The 19,514-nt window shown below is 49.5% G+C and overlaps 3 protein-coding genes across 7 annotated transcripts; 2 read left to right on the forward strand and 1 right to left on the reverse strand.

The window, feature by feature from the left end:
- The first annotated feature begins 157 nt into the window (after window positions 1–157).
- On the forward strand, window positions 158–2,902 carry LOC136966274 (uncharacterized). Of its 4 annotated transcripts, none has more exons than XM_067260744.1 (6): window positions 158–277; window positions 611–687; window positions 1,047–1,385; window positions 1,738–1,803; window positions 1,920–2,015; window positions 2,148–2,902. In XM_067260744.1, exons 2-6 carry the CDS (start codon window positions 636–638, stop codon window positions 2,249–2,251), a joined length of 657 nt encoding a protein of 218 aa, XP_067116845.1. In that variant the 5' UTR covers window positions 158–277; window positions 611–635; the 3' UTR covers window positions 2,252–2,902. The 4 variants fall into 4 exon arrangements, with proteins under 4 accessions (XP_067116845.1, XP_067116844.1, XP_067116841.1 ...); XM_067260743.1 differs by having other exon boundaries at window positions 159–277; window positions 1,908–2,015; XM_067260740.1 differs by having other exon boundaries at window positions 160–277; window positions 1,902–2,015.
- A 2,146-nt stretch (window positions 2,903–5,048) lies between these two features.
- Window positions 5,049–8,535, forward strand: LOC136966190 (uncharacterized). Its single transcript, XM_067260632.1, has 7 exons — window positions 5,049–5,157; window positions 5,310–5,386; window positions 5,748–6,086; window positions 6,339–6,689; window positions 6,924–6,989; window positions 7,266–7,382; window positions 7,492–8,535. The coding sequence occupies exons 2-7, from the start codon at window positions 5,335–5,337 to the stop codon at window positions 7,593–7,595; spliced, it is 1,029 nt and encodes a 342-aa protein (XP_067116733.1). The 5' UTR covers window positions 5,049–5,157; window positions 5,310–5,334; the 3' UTR covers window positions 7,596–8,535.
- A 63-nt stretch (window positions 8,536–8,598) lies between these two features.
- LOC136966252 (protein SON) lies at window positions 8,599–19,212 on the reverse strand. Of its 2 annotated transcripts, XM_067260716.1 has the most exons (14): window positions 19,121–19,212; window positions 18,524–18,591; window positions 18,269–18,443; window positions 18,120–18,166; window positions 16,654–18,015; window positions 16,111–16,469; window positions 15,665–15,799; window positions 14,798–15,085; window positions 14,584–14,694; window positions 13,047–13,163; window positions 10,113–10,260; window positions 9,875–9,940; window positions 9,519–9,634; window positions 8,599–9,419 (listed from the first exon to the last, which is right to left on the reverse strand). In XM_067260716.1, the coding sequence occupies exons 1-14, from the start codon at window positions 19,195–19,197 to the stop codon at window positions 9,228–9,230; spliced, it is 3,261 nt and encodes a 1,086-aa protein (XP_067116817.1). In that variant the 5' UTR covers window positions 19,198–19,212; the 3' UTR covers window positions 8,599–9,227. The 2 variants fall into 2 exon arrangements, with proteins under 2 accessions (XP_067116817.1, XP_067116818.1); XM_067260717.1 differs by lacking the exons at window positions 8,599–9,419; window positions 9,519–9,634; window positions 9,875–9,940; window positions 10,113–10,260 and adding an exon at window positions 10,453–11,188.
- Between the last annotated feature and the right edge of the window lie 302 nt (window positions 19,213–19,514).

Consider the following 19,514-nt stretch of genomic DNA (forward strand, 5'->3'; position numbering starts at 1 on the left):
AGGTCATTGCCAACTAGTAGGCGATGGCATGCATGGATACGTGAGATGCGCGCGTGACTCTGCCTCTCCCGGTTGCTCCACTAACTTAGCACCAATCGAGCTCTATAGAGTGGCTTAGTAATTGAATACAGTCAGTAAGAGAGAGGCGACAAAGAATGTGCTATTACATTAAAAAAAAGAAACGTCCCACCGCCTCCCCCTACCAGTGCTGTGTGTTTAAGCCGTTTCGACACGCTTCTGTTGATTCGTGTATCTGGCTGTGATAACCCGTTATTTGGTAAGGGTACCTTTAATAACTTCGTACAGTTTGCACGCTCACGTACGGCGACCTGTTCTTTTGCCCTGACGTTGGGATTTAGGTTTTGGGCTCGTTCAATATCAGCGAAACTTGGAACCTATGTCCACAGCACAATTTCTGGGACTGGCGGACTAAATGATTGCGCTCATTATGAGTGGGATGCACTTTCTCAGGAATTTCTGTGATATTTTGCACTCAAAAAATCTGATATTAATGAAAACAATGTTAATTTGATTTAGTTTAATTCGTCCAACTTAATTAATATGACATTCTGTTCTGAGTTGATAGTCTACGATTTATTTTCCCCGTAAGGTGAAGACGTTAGACGGCTTGCAAAATGGTACTATTTGGCTTCCTGTCGATTTTAGCATCTCTCAGAGTTTGTGGTGGTAAGTCCCTAACTGCAGATTCCTTTTTTCTTTCTTTCAAAAGCATACATTCTTAGTAGCAATGTAGTTTGCCAGTAGAAGTGTTGCCAAAGGGTATTCTATTATTAAAGTGACTTTTGGGACAGTATTTGTGTGTATTCAAATTCATGTTGATGTAAGATTCCAACTAGTATACCCTAATTTTGTTGGTCCTTTATTTTGGAAACTCTTCATTCCTTTATTTTTTCCCTCTCTTTTCCTTCCTCTGCTCCTGCCGCCCTCCCCTTCCGCCACACCTCCTCTCACCCTCCCTCCACACCCTCACGATCCTTCCCCCTCTTTCTATCCTCCCAACTCCTCGCTCTCTCTCCACCCCCCAGCCTCTCCACCTGTTCCTCTGGTCACAAACCTGACAGCCGTGTTTGGAGACACTGTCGTCCTCCCCTGTGACGGTGCCTACTACGTCGACCAGCTAAGCGAGCAGGAGTTGGAGGCGGCCCTGGAGTGGTCCACGATGGGAGAGGACGTGCTCTCCAACCAGGGGGAGGGGCTGACGGCAGGCAAAGGGTACGAGGGGCGAGTGTTCCTCCCTCCAGAGGGGCTTGTGAAGGGTAACTTCTCTCTGGAGCTTCGGAAGGTGGTGCTGAGGGATGCCAACATCTACGAGTGCATCTGGCAAGGCAGAAAGACCATCTCCACTGTCTGGCTACATGTCGATGGTGAGATGTGTTCGTTTGTTGTTTGACAAGATTGACAGGTGGCCTTGCAGGCTGGCTCCAGCAGGGGGCGGGCTAAGACTTTGCACACCAAAAAAACACATCGAGCTGATAAATATGGCCCACTCTGTGGGCCATATTTAAAGGTTGCTGTGACGATGGATATACACCTAGCTATTTCTATTGATGCACATGCTACATAATACTCTACTGAAACCTAGCGATGCTATCATTAGCAGTTGAGTTTTTTAGGGGCCGGCTATGTGGATGGTGGAAAATCGGAATAAGGTGATACACCTGCGACTTGTAGGACCTTCCTGTAACAAACGTGTCTTACTCACTCTACCCCACACAGAGGACAACTGGAAGAGCACTCCTACTGTCAGAATGTTGTCTGACGACCTCCAAGAAGGCTCCACAGGTCAGGGCGCCACTGTGGGTTCCATAGAGTACACGACCAGACAATGGAACTGGTCGTCTAGCTGGAAAGCAACACCATTCACTTTGTTTGTTTACTAGCTACAGTGTGCATCTCAGCACCCCCAGTTCCCACGGCCATGGCGACCGTGACATCATCGCACTTGGCGAGGGGGCAGGACGAGGCGATGACATTGGCAGCTGAGCCAGACATCGGTGAGTGTGCAGGGTATGGCAGTATTGCCTTGGTTGGTCAATGGCACACAACCTGTGCCGTGCTATGGATAATCTACGGGTAATAGACGTAGAACTACAGCCAGCTTGTTTTCCTGATCTCTCTTCCTGCAGTTTGGCTTGAGACACTCCCATGGGTTCGTATCGGGATCATAGCGGGAGTTCTGTCGCTAACTGCTCTGGTTCTTGGGATTCTACTGGCAACACACAAGATCTGATGCCCTCACCCGCCAGAGAGAAAGAGAGACAGGAGCTACACGCATCTCTCCTGGATAGAGGCGTACTAGGACAGCTAGATGATGCCGGTTCCCTTACTCCCATGGGATGACCTCTCATCACTCTTATGTCATGTTTGGATCGAGGTGGGGGTACGGCTGGTGTGTCAGGGATTTCCTGTGTAGGAAGGGTGGATGCATTTTTGATGAAACCAGGCATGAGAGTGAAGTCACAGTGTAGAATGTGTCTTCCATCCAATGCCAGCTGACAAGGCTGACTATAAAAAGGAGATTGTTTTGTTTGTTTAGCCAATTCTATTTCTTCGGCCAATAACACTTTATGTTAAGGTTACATTGACTACCATGTAACTACATATCAACGACATGTTCCCGCTGTAATTCACTTTGGATAAAACCACTAACTCTTAATACCATTTCATTACATAGCAGTGTTTATGTGACGTTTTTGTTTTTACCGTACGTGCTGCTACGTCATTTCATGATCGTTTATGTAACCATAATGCTGTAGTTTGTAGCTTATTTGTGTTATATGTTGGCCCAATTCTATTGGACCATGTATATGTATTTACCCTATTGATTATACCATCTTATCTAATAATAAAACCACTGGCTTCCTCCAGTGCTCTATAGTCATGTCTGCAGGCCTGCAGTGTTTGGTAATTGATAGTCTGATCCATGGCTATTCGGATACTTTTTACAAAGTTGGAATGTGGGATTAGAAGAGACCTCTAATGAACTTTATTATGCAGCATTTATAGCAGCTTCTATTATTATCAGGGGCATCTTCTCCTTACATGTCTGTATGTTTACAGAGCAGGGTTTGGTTGCACACACACACACACACACACACACAGGACATCAAAGTCCCTTAAATATTAGAAGGGACGTTACGTGTGTTTGTGTGTGTCTGCCTTGACCTGTTCTGTTGGGGTATGTATGACATGAGATCCGTCATACATCCAACACGCTCTGTCAGCTTAGTGTTCATGATACGGAGGTTCCGTCTCTCTCTCTCACACGCATGTGTCCTCCTTTCATAAACAATGCTTTGGTGTGGCGCTGCGCTGCCAAACAGATAGCAGTTCGATGGCGCGGGTGGGTGGTATTGATACTGAGGAGAGAGTTGTCTACCAGTTCAACTGTGCGCACCGGGGCAGAATGAGCTACATTCTCCGTATTAACACAAGGCAGCCCCTTGGTCATCGCAGATAGCAGAGTGAGTAATGGAAGTGTTCCATTAACGAGTCCATTCCGTTGGTGGGGAGGGAGGGCAGGCCGGTGCGCCGCAGGCGACTGAACACATTCCAGGGCGTCCGACCTCTGCTCGTCAATCTTGGATTAGAGAGGGGAGTTGACTTGCGTGGGGGTGTCCCTTCCCACCTCTCTCCCCTCCACATCCACACCACGGGGTCAGAGACAGTCGGGGTCATCAGATCTCCATCTGCTCAGTGTTGAACTAGACCCTTCAGGGTAGATAGTGCTCAAAGGTTGGCCAGTACCCACCGGTACCATGCTAACGCAACCTCTATGCCCTGCGGTTGAGAGTATCTGTGTGTGAGTGTGCGCGTGTGTGTGTGTGGTGTGAATAGAAACTGTCGCTGCTTAATTGCTCAAAAAATTAATAAAGTTTCATTTACACAGCCTGTATAAAGAGCTGCGGTCTACAGTAAACTGACGGAACTCTTTCAGTTCCCAAATAACATTCCTCTGTTTGCTGATAATGAGGTGATATGGGCTACCTATTCCTTTTATCCTGTACCCTAGAAGTTGATTTCTTGAACCTGTTGTGAGCAAGATTTTGTTTTATTTAACTTTTGATGAATTGTATCTGAACTAGCCTAGGGCCTGTTGTAGAAGAATTTCTGTGATATGTAAACGTGATATTTTATGGTAGGCTATTAAATGAAAGTTTGTCACATGAACATGTGTATCCCTTGTTTCCTAATAGATTTTTTTTTTTTACGAGTCTCAAAGGCAATATTTAGGGCTTAAAATAAAAGTTTAGTACTGGAATAGGACTACTTTTGGAATCATCATGTCTGACTACAGTATATTTCGCTGAGTCTTCAGTGTTCTTGAGATTACGAGTTGGGGCGGTACCTTGGCAGAGGTTATACTCGCGCCGGGGTTTGCCCCCGTCTAAAGTTTCATGGCCCGCAGAGGAGGAAAAGCTGATCTGATCTGCATCGCTATATGTTAATGAAGTAGCTGCGCTTTACAGCAAGGAGACATAGATGTTTAAGTACTAGAACAGAAGGAAACGTGCACGAAGACGCAGAGCAAGAACGGCCCGTATGGCAAACGCAAGTTTTTCCATCAATCACGGCGGCAACCAGTATATTGACTAAATTGAGCATTTATAGTTTATTTAATTGCTTCAAAATCGGTGTTGCCTATCTAAGCTATTTTACTTCTAGGTTTTAAAATGCGCGGAGGTCATTGCCAACTAGTAGGCTATGGCATGCATGGATACATGAGATGCGCGCGTGCGTCTGCCTCTCCTGGTTGCACCGCTTAGCACAAATCGAGCTCTATAGAGTGTCTTAATAGTAATTGAATACAGCCAGTAACGAGAGAGGCGACAAAGAATCTGCTATTACATTTAAAAAAAGAAACGCCCCACCGCCTCCCCCGTACCAGTGCTGTGTGTTTAACCCGACACGCTTCTGTTGATTCGTGTATCTGGCTGTGATAACCCGTTATTTGGTAAGGGCACCTTTAATAACTTCGTACCGTTTGCACGCTCACTTACGGCGACCTGTTCTTTTGCCCTGACGTTAGGATTTAGGTTTTGGGCTCGTTCAATATCAGCGAAACTTGGAACCTATGTCCACAGCACAAATCATGGGACTGGCGGACTAAATGATTGCGCTCATTATGAGTGGAATGTAATTTCTCAAGAATTTCTCTGATATTTTGCATACAAAAAAATCTGATATTAATGAAAACAATGTTACTTTTATTTGGTTTAAATCGTCCAAATTAATTTATATGATATTCTGTTCTGAGTTGATAGCCTACTATTTATTTTCCCCGTAAGGTGAAGACGTTAGACGGATTGCAAAATGGTACTATTTGGCTTCCTGTCGATTTTAGCGTCTCTCAGAGTTTGTGGTGGTAAGTGCCTAACTGCAGATTCCTTTTTTCTTTCTTTGAAAAGCATAAATTCTTAGTAGCAATGTAGTTTGCCAGTAAAAGTGTTGCCAAAGGGTATTCTATTATTACAGTGACTTTTGGGACAGTATTTGTGTGTATTCAAATTAATGTTGATATAAGATTCCAACTAGTATACCCTAATTTTGTTGGTCCTTCATTTTGGAAACTCCTCCATTCCTTCATTTTTTCCCTCTCTTTTCCCTTCCTCTGCTCCTGCCGCCCTCCCCTTCCTCCACACCTCCTCTCACCCTCCCTCCACACCCTCACGATCCTTCCCCCTCTTTCTATCCTCCCAACTCCTCGCTCTCTCTCCACCCCCCAGCCTCTCCACCTATCCCTCTGTTCACAAAGTTGACAGTGGTGTTTGGAGACACCGTCATCCTCCCCTGTGACGGTGCCTACTACATGGACCAGGTGAGCCAGGGGGAGGTGCAGAGGGCCCTGGAGTGGTCCACGATGGGAGAGGACGTGCTCTCCAACCAGGGGGAGGGGCTGACGGCAGGCAAAGGGTACGAGGGGCGAGTGTTCCTCCCTCCAGAGGGGCTTGTGAAGGGTAACTTCTCTCTGGAGCTTCGGAAGGTGGTGCTGAGGGATGCCAACATCTACGAGTGCATCTGGCAAGGCAGAAAGACCATCTCCACTGTCTGGCTACATGTCGATGGTGAGACGTGTTCGTTTGTTGTTTGACAAGATTGACAGGTGGCCTTGCAGGCTGGCTCCAGCAGGGGGCGGGCTAAGACATTGCACACCAAAAAAACACATTGAGCTGATAATGTCTGAGTCACGTCAAATTGTCCAATTGCATGAGATTTGCTTTGACACAGCACAGACTTCTGAAACCTTCTTTAGATACCCATTTGATCTAAGCCAAGTCCGGAATTCATCTCCTTCCATTCCTCTTTGTCTTTTTCAGTCCCCTCGACGCCAACAGCTTTAGACGTGCCGGCGGGTCACTCTGTGCATCTTCCATGTTACGGCCTTGTCCCCAAGGACCCCACACAGATGACAGTGGAGTGGCAAAAAGACGGTCAAACTATCCTGACCTTCTCCTGTGCCAGTGGCCTCTACTGGCAAACCAAGCCTTACTACAGTCTGAATGAACTGTACAAAATCCACACGGGGAATTTTTCCCTTACCATTCACTCTGTGGGGCACCAGCACCAGGGAGAATACCGTTGCTTCTACAGGCCCCAGACCTCTGCAGAACTCCAGTCAGGGACACCTGAGGCCATCCATCTGACTGTCAATTACACTCTTTCTTATGGTAAAGCCATCCGACATATTTAGAGGTTTCTGTGACGATGGATATACACCTAGCTATTTCTATTGATGCACATGCTACATACTACTCTACTGAAACCTAGCGATGCTATCGTTAGCAGTTGAGCTTTTTAGGGGCCGGCTATGTGGATGGTGGAAAATCGGAATAAGGTGATACACCTGTGACTTGTAGGAACTTCCTGTAACAAACGTGTCTTTCTCACTCTACCCCACACAGACGACAACCGGGAGACCACTCCTACCGTCACAATGTTGTCTGACGACCTCCAAGAAGGCTCCACAGGTCAGGGCGCCACTGTGGGTTCCGTAGAGTACACGACCAGACAATGGAACTGGTCGTCTAGCTGGAAAGCAACACCATTCACTTTGTTTGTTTACTAGCTACAGTGTGCATGTCAGTCGATTGGTTCCTAGTGGGTAACAGTTGCAACCCATCACAGCAAGTCATAGCCGCGGCAACATATTTTATCAGAGGTGGGGGGGGCCTTAATGTTGCGGGGCGGTGCTGCGGTGGTGGATTTTCAAGTCATATCATTTTAAATTCTTGTGCTGTCAACAGGGGGTGCTGCAGCAACCTCAGCACCCCCAGTTCCCGCGGCCATGGCAACGGTGACATCATCGCACTTGGCGAGGGGGCAGGACGAGGCGATGACATTGGCACCTGAGCCAGACATCGGTGAGTGTGCAGGGTATGGCAGTATTGCATTTGTTGGTGCTATGGATAATCTACGGGTAATAGACGTAGAACTACAGCCAGCTTGTTTTCCTGATCTCTCTTCCTGCAGGTTGGCTTGAGACACTCCCATGGGTTCGTATCGGGATCATAGCGGGAGTTCTGTCGCTAACTGCTCTGGTTCTTGGGATTCTACTGGCAACACACAAGATCTGATGCCCTCACCCGCCAGAGAGAAAGAGAGACAGGAGCTACACGCATCTCTCCTGGATAGAGGCGTACTAGGACAGCTAGATGATGCTGGTTCCCTTACTCCCATGGGATGACCTCTCATCACTCTTATGTCATGTTTGGATCGAGGTGGGGGTACGGCTGGTGTGTCAGGGATTTCCTGTGTAGGAAGGGTGGATGCATTTTTGATGAAACCAGGCATGAGAGTGAAGTCACAGTGTAGAATGTGTCTTCCATCCAATGCCAGCTGACAAGGCTGACTATAAAAGGGAGATTGTTTTGTTTGTTTAGCCAATTCTATTCCTGCGGCCAATAAAAGGTGATGGTAACACTTTATGTGAAGGTTACATTGACTACCATGTAACTACATATCAACGACATGTCCCCGCTGTAATTCACTTTGGATAAAACCACTAACTCTTAATACCATTTCATTAGTATTTATGTGACGTTTTTGTTTTTACTGTACGTGCTGCTACGTCATTTCATGATCGTTTATGTAACCATAATGCTGTAGTTTGTAGCTTATTTGTGTTATATGTTGGCCCAATTCTATTGGACCATGTATATGTATTTACCCTATTGATTATACCATCTTATCTAATAATAAAACCACTGGCTTCCTCCAGTGCTCTATAGTCATGTCTGCAGGCCTGCAGTGTTTGGTAATTGATTGAGTCTGATCCATGGCTATTCGGATACTTTTTACAAAGTTGGAATGTGGGATTGGAAGAGACCTCTGATGAACTTTAGTATGCAGCATTTTTAGTAGCTTCTATTAATATCAGGGGCATCCGATTTTAGAACTGACTGGAGGCTGGGGTCGGCACATAGGTTGAGACTTTCAGCAGCAGTTTTTGAATCATTTTGTGTGCTGTGTTCGTGTGTGTTTGTGCTGTACAAATAAAATCTGTAAAGACATAGATTTTGTGGTGTGCCATGACGCTATTGTCCTCTTGGCGAAAGAGGAAGAATTAGTTGCTCACCGTCAAAAGGAATGGAATCTTTATCTTATTTAATATTTAACCGAGTAAAATCAACAAAAATACATCATGGTATCTTCTAGAAATGCAACCCTTCATGCTAGCCAGTTACGCACGCACTCTGCAGGCATCACAACTTCAGTAACCTACAACATGACATTGCAAAGTGACAAAACTAGCCAGTTGGTGAAAGCCCAACACAAAACAAGAAGAATCAAACAAATACTTCACATGGTTATGTTTCATGATGTGAACAATTTGGTCACAGGGCATACATTCGGGGAGAGGGAGGTGGGGGGAATGCTGTTAAAACGGAATCCACGACCAGTATAAACCCCACCATCTTTTAAAACATCATGCAAATGTTTATCATAGAAAGTGTCCGGTCAGTCCATTTCAGTTCTGTTCAGGAGAAATCATGTTTGACCCAGTATAGAAACGCAGCATGTCATGTGTGTGTGTATGTGTGTAAAGAGTGAGTGTGTGTATGTGTGTGTGTGTGTTACTTGGTCTGTGCAGGTTTATCTTTTTCTGTATGTATGTGTTTATGTTTGCAGTGTGTGTACCTGTATATATGTGTGTCCAATGATACTATGAATATCCGTGTGTGTGTGTGTGTGTGTGTGTGTGTGTGTTATACACTGGAGGAGGAGGAGAACAGGGGCCCAGTGGTGGCAGCGGTGAACACGGGTCCTGTGTAGAGGCCCGGCCCGTCGACAGGCACCTCCCCCAGGGCCTGCAGAGCCACTGTAGCAGCCATGGCCTTGGCATGCTTCTTATTGGGACTGGCTGACTGGGGCTGGTAGTCTCCTCCATTCACCACCACCTAAGACACACACAGACGAAATGGGATTGGGGCTAAGTTGCATAAAAAAAACGACTTATCCAGCCATTAAATGTGCCTTCATCCTTTTCAAACACACACCTTGAAGAGGAAGTTCTTGCGGTGGTCAGGGCCACTGTGATGGACCATGACAAACTCCGGGGGGGTCCACCTCTTCTTGTTACACAGCTCCATCAGAGCTGAGACTGGGTGCTTCCCTGAGGGGGAGAGGAGGGGGGGGGGAGCGAGCGAGCGTCAACACCACACTCTCTGCTGTACTTCACACACTACCTCTGTAGACCGCTACACAGACATAGACACCCAAGCCCTCGTTTGTCTAACACCACACACACACACACACATCTACCCAGCACAGACCCCCACCATCAGACAGCAGTGTCATGTGTGGCTATCCTTGTTAACAGCACCAATGCAGACGTGTGTGTGTGTGGCCTCACCGAGCATATCCTTGGTCACGACCAGGCCGCCAGACTTCTGAGGTTTCTCTCCTTCAGCCACCAGACCTACGAACACACACGCACCAGCCCCCCCCCCCCCCGGATATTTAGCACCATCACCTTCATCATCACCGTCATCCTCATCATCATGTTGGCTCCAGTCAGTAAGGGCTGGGCTGATTGGACGAGCACCACCCTTCAGCGCTGGCTGGCCCCCCACCCCCACCCCCCCGCTCACCTTTCCGGTCGATCTTGAAGTCGATGACGATGGGCTCGACGGTGCCCTCCCGGTTGCGGCCCAGTCCCTCCCCTGTCCGCCAGCCCATCTTCCTCATGAGGAACTCCCCCACGCCTCCAGAGACCGGGGCCGCACGGAGGAACTGGTCCTGGGAGGGGGGAAGGAAGGAGGGAGGGAGAGAGAGGGGGGGGAGGGGAGAAAGAGGGGGGGAAGGAGAGAGAGGGGGGAAGGGAGGGAGAGAGAGAGGAGGAAGAGAGAGGGGGGGGAAGGAGAGAGAGGGGGAAGGGAGGGAGAGAGGGGGGAGGGAGGGATGGAGAGAGGGAAACAGAGAGAGGGAGGGAGTAGTTGGAGGGGTGGCCACAGGAGAAGGGAGCAGAAGACAGGAGAGAAGAGAGGCAGACGGGGCAGGAGAGGAGACAGTTAGCTTCCCTCCTCCAGACACTGCTTCCCCTACGCCCAGCTGACTCATCCAGACACACGGGCAGAGCTAGGCACCACACACACACACACACACTCATTCAGAGCATGTTTACATTACTTATATCAAACAGTGAGAATAAGGGATGGCTGCAGTTAAGTTAAGATGTAAACTAGACAGGGTTTCTCAGAAAGCAGTGTCAACCCCTTACAGTTTCAAACCCCGCACACATTCACACAAGCACACACAGGCACACACACTCACACAAGCACACACAGGCACACACACTCACACAAGCACACACAGGCACACACACTCACACAAGCACACACAGGCACACACACACACACATTCACACAAGCACACACACGCACATAAGCACACACTCACACAAGCACACACACACACACACACGCAGGGTTGAAAGTGACTTAGTCCTCCACACTGTACCACACACGTCTGTAAGAGGGTGATTTGCTTTAACACTCATTCATTCATTCATTCACTCTCTCTCACACACACTTACAGTTAGCAGTAGAAGGAAGGGATCTGTGTGGCGTACGTACCTAGCCCCCCATCCCCCGGCCGAGCATCAGGCAGCTTTAGAGAGGGGGCCTGACTGTGACCGTGGCAACAAGGACAGCTACAAGGACTGACCCTGAAACGAGTGTCCATAGAGAGAGGTGAAAGTTCACAGGCCGCCCCTGTGAACCTCCACCTCCCTCTCTCACCCCCCCCCTCCCTCCCGACCACACCCGACCCCTCCCCTCCCCACCCCACCCCACCCTCCTCTTCCTCCCACCTGCCTGCCTGTGCACATGGCAACTACCCTCCGAAACACACACACCCACAAACAAACAGTCAGGTTGGCAGGGACACTAAGCCCCCCCCCCCCCCCCCCCCCCCCACCTCCCCTCCCACCCACCCTCAGTTCTAAACATGCCTCGGCCCGATCCAAGCGCGTGAATAACTCGAGGTGTCCTGTGATAAACTGAAATTGACCGGGCAGTGGAAAATAATACTGTGAACGTTCTCTCCTCTACTGATGTAACCGTTGGCAACTTGAGCAGTGAGACATTCCATATGGTTAATATAGTACAGAGGGATTTCAAGGACCAACTCCTCCTGTCAGGAGTGTAGAAAGTGTGTGTGTGTGTGGGGGGGGGGGTCTTCTCCTTGCATGTCTGTATGTTTACAGAGCAGGGTTTGGTTGCACACACACACACACACACACACAGGGACATCTAAGTCCCTTAACTATTAGAAGGGACATTACGTGTGTGTGTGTGTGTGTGTGTGTGTGTTTGTGTGTGTCTGCCTTGACCTGTTATGTTGGGGTATGTATGACATGAGATCCATCATACATCCAACACTCTGTGTCAGCTTAGTGTTCATGATACAGAGGTTCAAGGTGAGGCGGAAGCCATTTTAAAGTATAAAGACCATGCCAACCTTGTGAGTATATATATATGTGTGTGTGTGTGTGAAGGTCTATCTTCTCTCTAACCCTGGGATATCCACATCCCAGGTCAGAGACACAATCCTTTCTCTCTCTTCATCTCCTAAACGTCCTTGCGGCGTCAAATGTGACGTGTGTGGCTAGATTCTGACGGGAGCGAAGCTTCCATCCCTCCTCTTACTCTTGCCCCCGAGGGATGGGAAGAAGGGAGCAAGGCAGGCAGGAAGTGGCGAATCTTCCGGAGGGTTCTAAAGCACCCCTGTCCTGAGGTGAAGGCAGGGAGAGAGGAGGGGGGAGGGGGGGGGGGTCGGGACTGCACACTTACTTCCATCCATCACTCCTCTTCCTCCCCTCCCTCCCTCTTTCCTGTTATTTTGCGCTCCGAGGCCCCCTAATCCTCAGGGGCTTCCTGTCAGCAGGCAGACTAGACCGCCCCCTAGTGGCTGGGAGCCCAAACTGCACTTGCACCTGCTTTGGTAAGAAGGTAACATGTGAGGCGTCTGCATCACTGCCCGTTGAGGTGTACCCACTTCCCGACGACCGCGTGTGTGTGTGTGTGTGTGTGTGTGGGGAGGGGAGGGAGGGAGGGGGGATTCCCTGATGGGTGATTAACAATACATGGACAGCCGGATTCGAGTGAATGTTGATTCAACTCAAACAAGCGTGATTCCTCTCTGACGCATACAGACACACACACACAACAAAACAAACAGGCAAACACACGCAGACACACACACAAAACGAGGGTTTTCCAGATAGCAGGTGGAATGACGTCATACTGTTATCTAAACCCTGCGGTCCAACTGAAGAAGGAGGGGGTACACCATCCTTCCCTCCAGTGTTGACGAGGCTGCTCCAGGAAGATCTAGCTCTGGTGACTGTGGGCCAGGGGGCTGGGTAGGGCTGGATTTAAGACCGTGTGTGTTCAGTGATGAAGTGGGTACACCCGTTGGCATTGGCGATGCAGACGTCTGAAGCATGGGGTTGGTGGGGGTGGGGTGTGTGTGTAGGGAGGTAGGTGGATGGAAGCGTGTGTGTGTGCGCGTGTGTGTGGTACCTTTTTGATCCAGGCTTGAGGGCCGCTGTTGGACAGCTCCTCTGAACTCAGCACCTGGGCTCCTGTAGATCCAGTGAACAGACCTGGGATGGTGTTAGACTGGGCCCAGGCATCCACCTGGAGGGAGGGAGGGCGGAGGGGGGGAAGAAAGGAAGGAAGGAGAGAAAGTTGAGAGACGCACTACGATCCCCTACTGCTGTGCACAACCCTGGTCGGGTTGTGGTAATGACAGGCTGGGTGGAGGGGGTGGTAGAGACTAAAGCCCAACCGATTTATCGGTGTGCCGATATTATCGGCCGATATTAGGCATTTTCAAACTATCATTATAATAATGACATTATATAATATCGGCATTTATAATGGCCGATATTTAGATTTTTTTTACAAATGTTTTATTATGCCTTCACAATACAAACAAACATAATAAAGGCTCATAATAGCCGATAAATGAATAAATAAAAAATAATAATAAAAAACAGACGAAACACCCTTCAACAGGGCACTCTACAACGTCCCTGTTGGCAAATCTCGTGTTTACAACGCCACAAACCCTACAACCAGCTGATCCAGCCAGAGTCGGGCAGAGTGTTAGGGAAATCTGTTAATGTTTTGTTACGCGTTTCTGGATTATTATTGTAGGAGCCATTTGGGTTCATATTTTAATCTTGTTTGGGACACTAGATGGCGCTCCACCTTAATTTGGCTCCCACAATATAGGTGTGAACATTCATGCAGGTGTCAGGTGTTGCCTGACGGAGGGAGAGTGCTTCATTTGTATTACCAAAGGTCTGTTACATGTAAATTAGATGCAAGTTTGGATGTATGGACATGCTTATGGATTGGATCTTACCGTGAGAAATAAAGTTTGCATAACCAAGAACGAGAACGCAAGGTTGGAACGTTAATTTACATAACAAGCGCGTCAATCAAGTGCTCAGTCAGCAATCCCTCTGGGCTTTAAGTGTACACTTAGCCAATACAATTATATATATATATATTACTTTTTTTTTTTTTATATATATAAATAGATATATTATAGATAAATATTTCCGACGCTTCCACCAGTTATTTTTCCAAAACGGAAGCTAGCTAGCTTTAGTTAGCTTCCGTTACCTAGCAACCTAGCATAATACTCATAGCAATGCTACTACCTGCTAGTGTTACTTGTTAGCCTCTTAATTGTACATTTTGAAGCCATACTATAGCGTTTGTCATATCGTTTTTGTCTATCGGAAAATAGTCGGTTGGAATGTTCAGAATCGCACATGTGCGACGTTACACTGTGAGACCCGCATTCGAACGATCACAAATGTGCGATGCTACTCCTTAACGGGTTGAATCATAAAATATTTGTATCGGTATCGGCCTTAAAAATCCTTTATCGGTCGGGCTCTAGTAGAGACAGGCTGGGTGGAGGGGGTGCTGGTGACAGGCTGGGTGTAGGGGGTGGTGGTGACAGGCTGTGTGGAGGGGGTGGTGGTGACAGGCTGGGTGTAGGGGGTGGTGGTGACAGGCTGGGTGGAGGGGGTGGGTGTACCTGCTCCTGGGCTCTGGTCAGCATGCACATGGCGTTGACGTCGTACGGGTTCTCAGCCAGACGCCTCTGGGCCTTGATCCTCTCACTGACCGCCTGTGTGATGTCCACTGGCTGGTGGGACACACACACACACACATCATATACACACACACGAAAAACATGAAGAATGGAGATGCAAAAATACAGTGACAAATCACACACACACGGTACGGACCTGCAGAGGCGGCTCCGGGAACACGCTGTCGCTGTCCAACACGGGCTTCACCACCAGCGGCACGCCCGACGCCGCCTCGCCCGACGACGCCGCCTTGGCCACCACGGCCGCGGCCTTGACGGCGGCCAGAGCCTTGGCCTTCTCCACGCCCTTCTTCTCCACGGGGACCCACTCGCCGTACGCGCCCTCGCCCTCCTTCTTCCGGTGCTGGGAGCCCGACGACACCGGGAACTCCTTGGCGTAGGCCGCGTCGCTCCGCACGCCGACCGCCGGACGCACAGAAGCGTTCTGGTGGGGGTGGGGTGGGGGGGGGGGGGAGGCAGAGGGGAGGGGTTACTGTAAAAGTTGGGGGAGGAAGTGAAGTCAAAATTATAATATATGCCTAAACCAGGAGATAGACCATTACTGGTCTGGTTGTGAGATCCCAGGACACGATATTGAGTGGTGATGAGAACAGCAGGGGGGAGGGGGGGGCAACATGGCACACACACAGTAACACCCCCATGTAGTATTGGAAAAATCCAGCCTATTTCCACCTATAATAACCTTCTCCTTCATACTGAACATTCTCCTTGTGTTGATGCCCGGTTCTGTTCCAGAATTTGGAACAGATGGTCGACCCATCAGCCAGGTCGATTCCAGAGCCGGTTACCTATACCTCGACCGTACGACGGGGGTACGTTAGAATGTGATGAGTGAGCGGGAGTCGAGGCAACACGGTTCAGACTCTCGCAGTCAACTGTAGTTCACCTCAACATGCCTATACAGGCTCTAGAGCTCTTACATTTACACAAAATGAGGGGGGGTGAGAGAAAGTAAGAAAGAGAGAAAGAAAGAAAGAGAGCGATAGAGGAGACTCCCGCTTACATTGATGCTGAAGGAGATGCCCTTGACCTCCCTCAGGGCGGCTCCTCCAAAGGGCTTCCCCTCCTCCTCCTCGTCAGAGTGGTGAGGCTGGGCCACGGCCAGCTCTCCTTTACTCTCCACGATCTTCTTACATTTCTACACACACACACGCATGCGCACACACACACAGGGCTTTCACCGTCAACACTACCGGTCATAAGTATTTTGATTTTTGTTTTCAAAGAGCAAAATACTTGGATTTTCATTTTTGATATACAATACATGTTCAGATCCATCAAAATTACATCATCAAAAATGGCAGAGAAATAGTTTGTGCAACAGAGAGAGCAAGAGAGCATGAGGGTGCAAGAGACAAGGAGAGAGAGAGAGACAAGGAGAGAGAGAAAGAGAGAGAGAGAAAGGGAGCATAAGATGTGAGAGAGATGAGACACAAAGAGATCTCTTACGTCCGTGAACTCTTTAATACTGATGATGTTGGCCTGCTTGGACACTTTCCTCTTCGCCTCCTCGATGGCGGCCATGTTGGGCTGCGGGGGCCCCGGGGGGGGCTTGTTGGTGATGGAGGGCAGGGGGGCCATCTGGGGCATGCTGGACAGGGCCCCCATGCTGGACAGGGCGGCGGTCATGGTGGCGGCGGTCATGCTAGCCATGGCGGCGTTCATGGCCATGGCGGGCAGGTTCAGGGGCAGGTTCAGGGGCAGCTGGACCAATGCTTTAGGGCGCAGGCTGTCGGGGATGGGCATCCCTGCCTTGGCACACATGGCGGCCGCGTTGGCCTTGGCAATCTCCAGCAGCTGGTCTTTATCTAACAGAGAGAGGGGAAAAAAACGAAACTTGTAAGGAAAAAGTATTTCTAAAGTGTTACTGCTTTGCAAAGTGTTCATGTTTGTTTTGCTCAAATCCGTCATTCTCCAATAGCCCTCAAATAAACCTAGAACACAACAGATGACCTATCAGGTACTGTTGAAACCGTAAATGTACAAACGTACCGAGCTCTGTGAGGCGCGAGGGGCTCTTGCTGGCGCTGCGGTGCGTGCGTGCAGGGGACCTCTTCTTGCGGAGGATGAGCACGGGGGAGTGGCTCGGCTCGCGCTTCCAGCGGTCCCTCTGGCTCAGGGTGTTGCCGGCGAACGTACCCCTCCGCCTACGAGACCCCGAACGCGACCTGGTCCTCCTCGACCTCCTGCCGGGCGACCGGGACCTCGACTGTTTCCTCTTGGGGGATCGGGACCGTGACCGCTTGGTCCGTCCCCTGGACCTGGACCGCGACGCGCGTTTCCTGTGAGACGGCGTCCTGGATTTGGACTTCCTCCTGCGGCTCTTCTTCGCGGCGGGCTTGTCTTCGGCCTTCGAACCGAGCTTGTCTCCATCCCCGGGGGCCTGCTGGTGGTTGGACTGTGGGGAACCGGAACGGGAGCCTCCGGTCTCCCCTGCAGACGACGCCGCCTCCTTCGAGGGGGCCTGTGGCAGGGCGTCGGAGGGGCCCTCCGAGGCCCCTGGTTCAGCCGTCTCGTGGAGTGGCTGAGGGTCCGAGGACGACGGGGCTACAGGCACCTCTGGGGGAACGGGGCACTTCGGAGGAGACCCGGGAGGTTCTGAGGCCTGTGGCGTCGAGAGCGCCGCCTCTCCCTTGACCTCTAACAGAGGCACCGGTTTCCACACTCCCGAGTTCGTCGCCTCCTCTTGCGAGCTGCTTGCGTCAGGCAGGGCTGAAGGCTCAGCCGGAACCGGAAGGTTCTTGGGTTCATCTGCAGGCTCGCACTCAGAGACGACCTCTTTAACCACGGACGTGTCCTTCTCGGCTAACGGTCCTTCTTTAGGTTTGGAGCTGGTTTCTCGGGACGTGGAATGGTGGCGTCTCGACGGAGACGTCGACCTGGATTTCGTTCGCCTCCTCCTGGTTCTGGACCTGGAGCGATACGGCGACTTGGACTTCCTGTCTCTCCTCAAAACCACAACAGACCTGGAGCGGGTTCTCCTGGACCTCCGGGCAGACCTGGAGCGCGAGTGGTGGCGAGACCTGGACCGTGACCTGCTTCTGGACCTCCTGCTCCTGTGCCCGGACTTGGAATCGGACCGTGGGCGGCGTCTGGCCGAGCGGGACCCAGAGCGGGACCTACGCCTGCTGTCTCTGCCCGTCTCTTTGGGGACGATGTCGGGCAGATCCTGGGACCTGCCGTTGGCCGACGGGTCCTTCCCGTCCCGGCGCTCCGGCTCCCTGGCTCCAGGCTCCGCCTCCGACTCGGTCGAGCTCCCCGTCTTGTCTTCGTCCTTCCTGCGTTGTTTCTTCTTCTTCTTCTTCTTCTTGGACGAGTGGCGTTTGCGCCGTTTGGATTTCTCGTCGTCTTCCCCTGTGAGATGGGAAACAACATCAGAGCGTCACGGGGGATCTTTCAAAAAAGGTTAGCACACTCCCCCGCGTGAGAGACGGGGGCTGAAAAGGTTCAAAGTTCACCGGTCTGCGGGTCTTTTGGTTTGTCCGACTGCTGCTCTCGTCCGTTGCTAGAAAACGAGAACGTGAAAAGGATAACACCGGTTAGCTTTGGTCCGTGTACTGACAAGTCATTTAAACAACAGGGATGCTAGGTGAAATCTATTTCTCACCTGTCGCCATGTTGAGTGGCCCCATCAGAATCCACTGCTGACTCGGAGCTGCTATCCCTGTCTTCCTTCCGTCTCTTCTTCTTCTTTTTGCTTTTGTGCTTTTTGTGCTTCTTGTGTTTCTTGTGAAGAACATCCCCTTCTTCCTTGTTGCTGACCACAGAAGCTTCTTCTTTATCTGACCACAGACATAAAGGTGTTAATCTTGTGGTGTTAAAAACGATACGGTTATTTATTTTGACTCGTTAACAATACAACCTTGTGGTATCGTTCCTGTTGCTCCTTCTGTAGTTACTTTCCCATTGCTTTGCGGGTCATCATTTGGACTAGAGAAGAACAGTCATTATGCAGTTGTACAATGAACTACACATAACTAATAAACAACGAGCTAGCTAACCACTTACCAACCATTTAGACTCAGATAAGCGAACTTCTGTGTACTGAGATAACCAACAAATTACAACAAATCGTTCTAAGTCAGTGAATCATACATTTATAGGATAGCTTAACTAAACCGCTAGCCAGGCAATAAATACATGCCAGGGTTAGCTAAAGGCAATGTCAATAGACTTAGCCATACACGATAAGTTAGATAGCATAGTTGTGTCATATCATTTCAGTATTTTGACTATACGACCAAGCAAAACAGTTACGTGCTAATGTAACGTCAACTTAACATTACAGACAAGATAGTACCACTTGCTAGTGCTAGTAGCTCTAGCTGGCCGAACTACGCGTTGTTGTTGTCCAGAGACTGAGATAGCTAGTTACTGTTTAGCAACCAGTTAAGTATGTCTGAATGGGTGTTTCCGTTATTATGGAGAAACCACAAGTTAGCGCATTACACAAACACACCTGGTATCCTGACTTTCTTCGATTTCCTTTATCTTATTTACAACGAAGTCGCGGAAGATTTGTTCTATGGCCGCCATGTTTCAGCATGTATTTCCAGTCCTCCAGTATCCCAACATTCACTGCGCATGGTTGCCATGCCAATAGTGGGGGAGCTGGGTAATGAAGTCTTATTGGCCAAAAATATCCACGGTAATGTAGTTGATAAGCCAGCAAGGACTGGTCTCCAAGACAAAAATCCCAATAAAGCATCCAAGTAATGTAATGTAATGGCTGTGACTGTGACTGTATGACTGCAGGTTACTTCAGGAACTTGTCTTGCCGTGCATACTCACGAATGTTAATGTCATACTAGTAAGCATGAATTAACTACGAACCATGATACTTTCACCAAAAT

This window comes from Osmerus mordax, chromosome 22 (genome assembly GCF_038355195.1).
Source record: "Osmerus mordax isolate fOsmMor3 chromosome 22, fOsmMor3.pri, whole genome shotgun sequence".
Lineage (NCBI taxonomy): Eukaryota > Metazoa > Chordata > Actinopteri > Osmeriformes > Osmeridae > Osmerus > Osmerus mordax.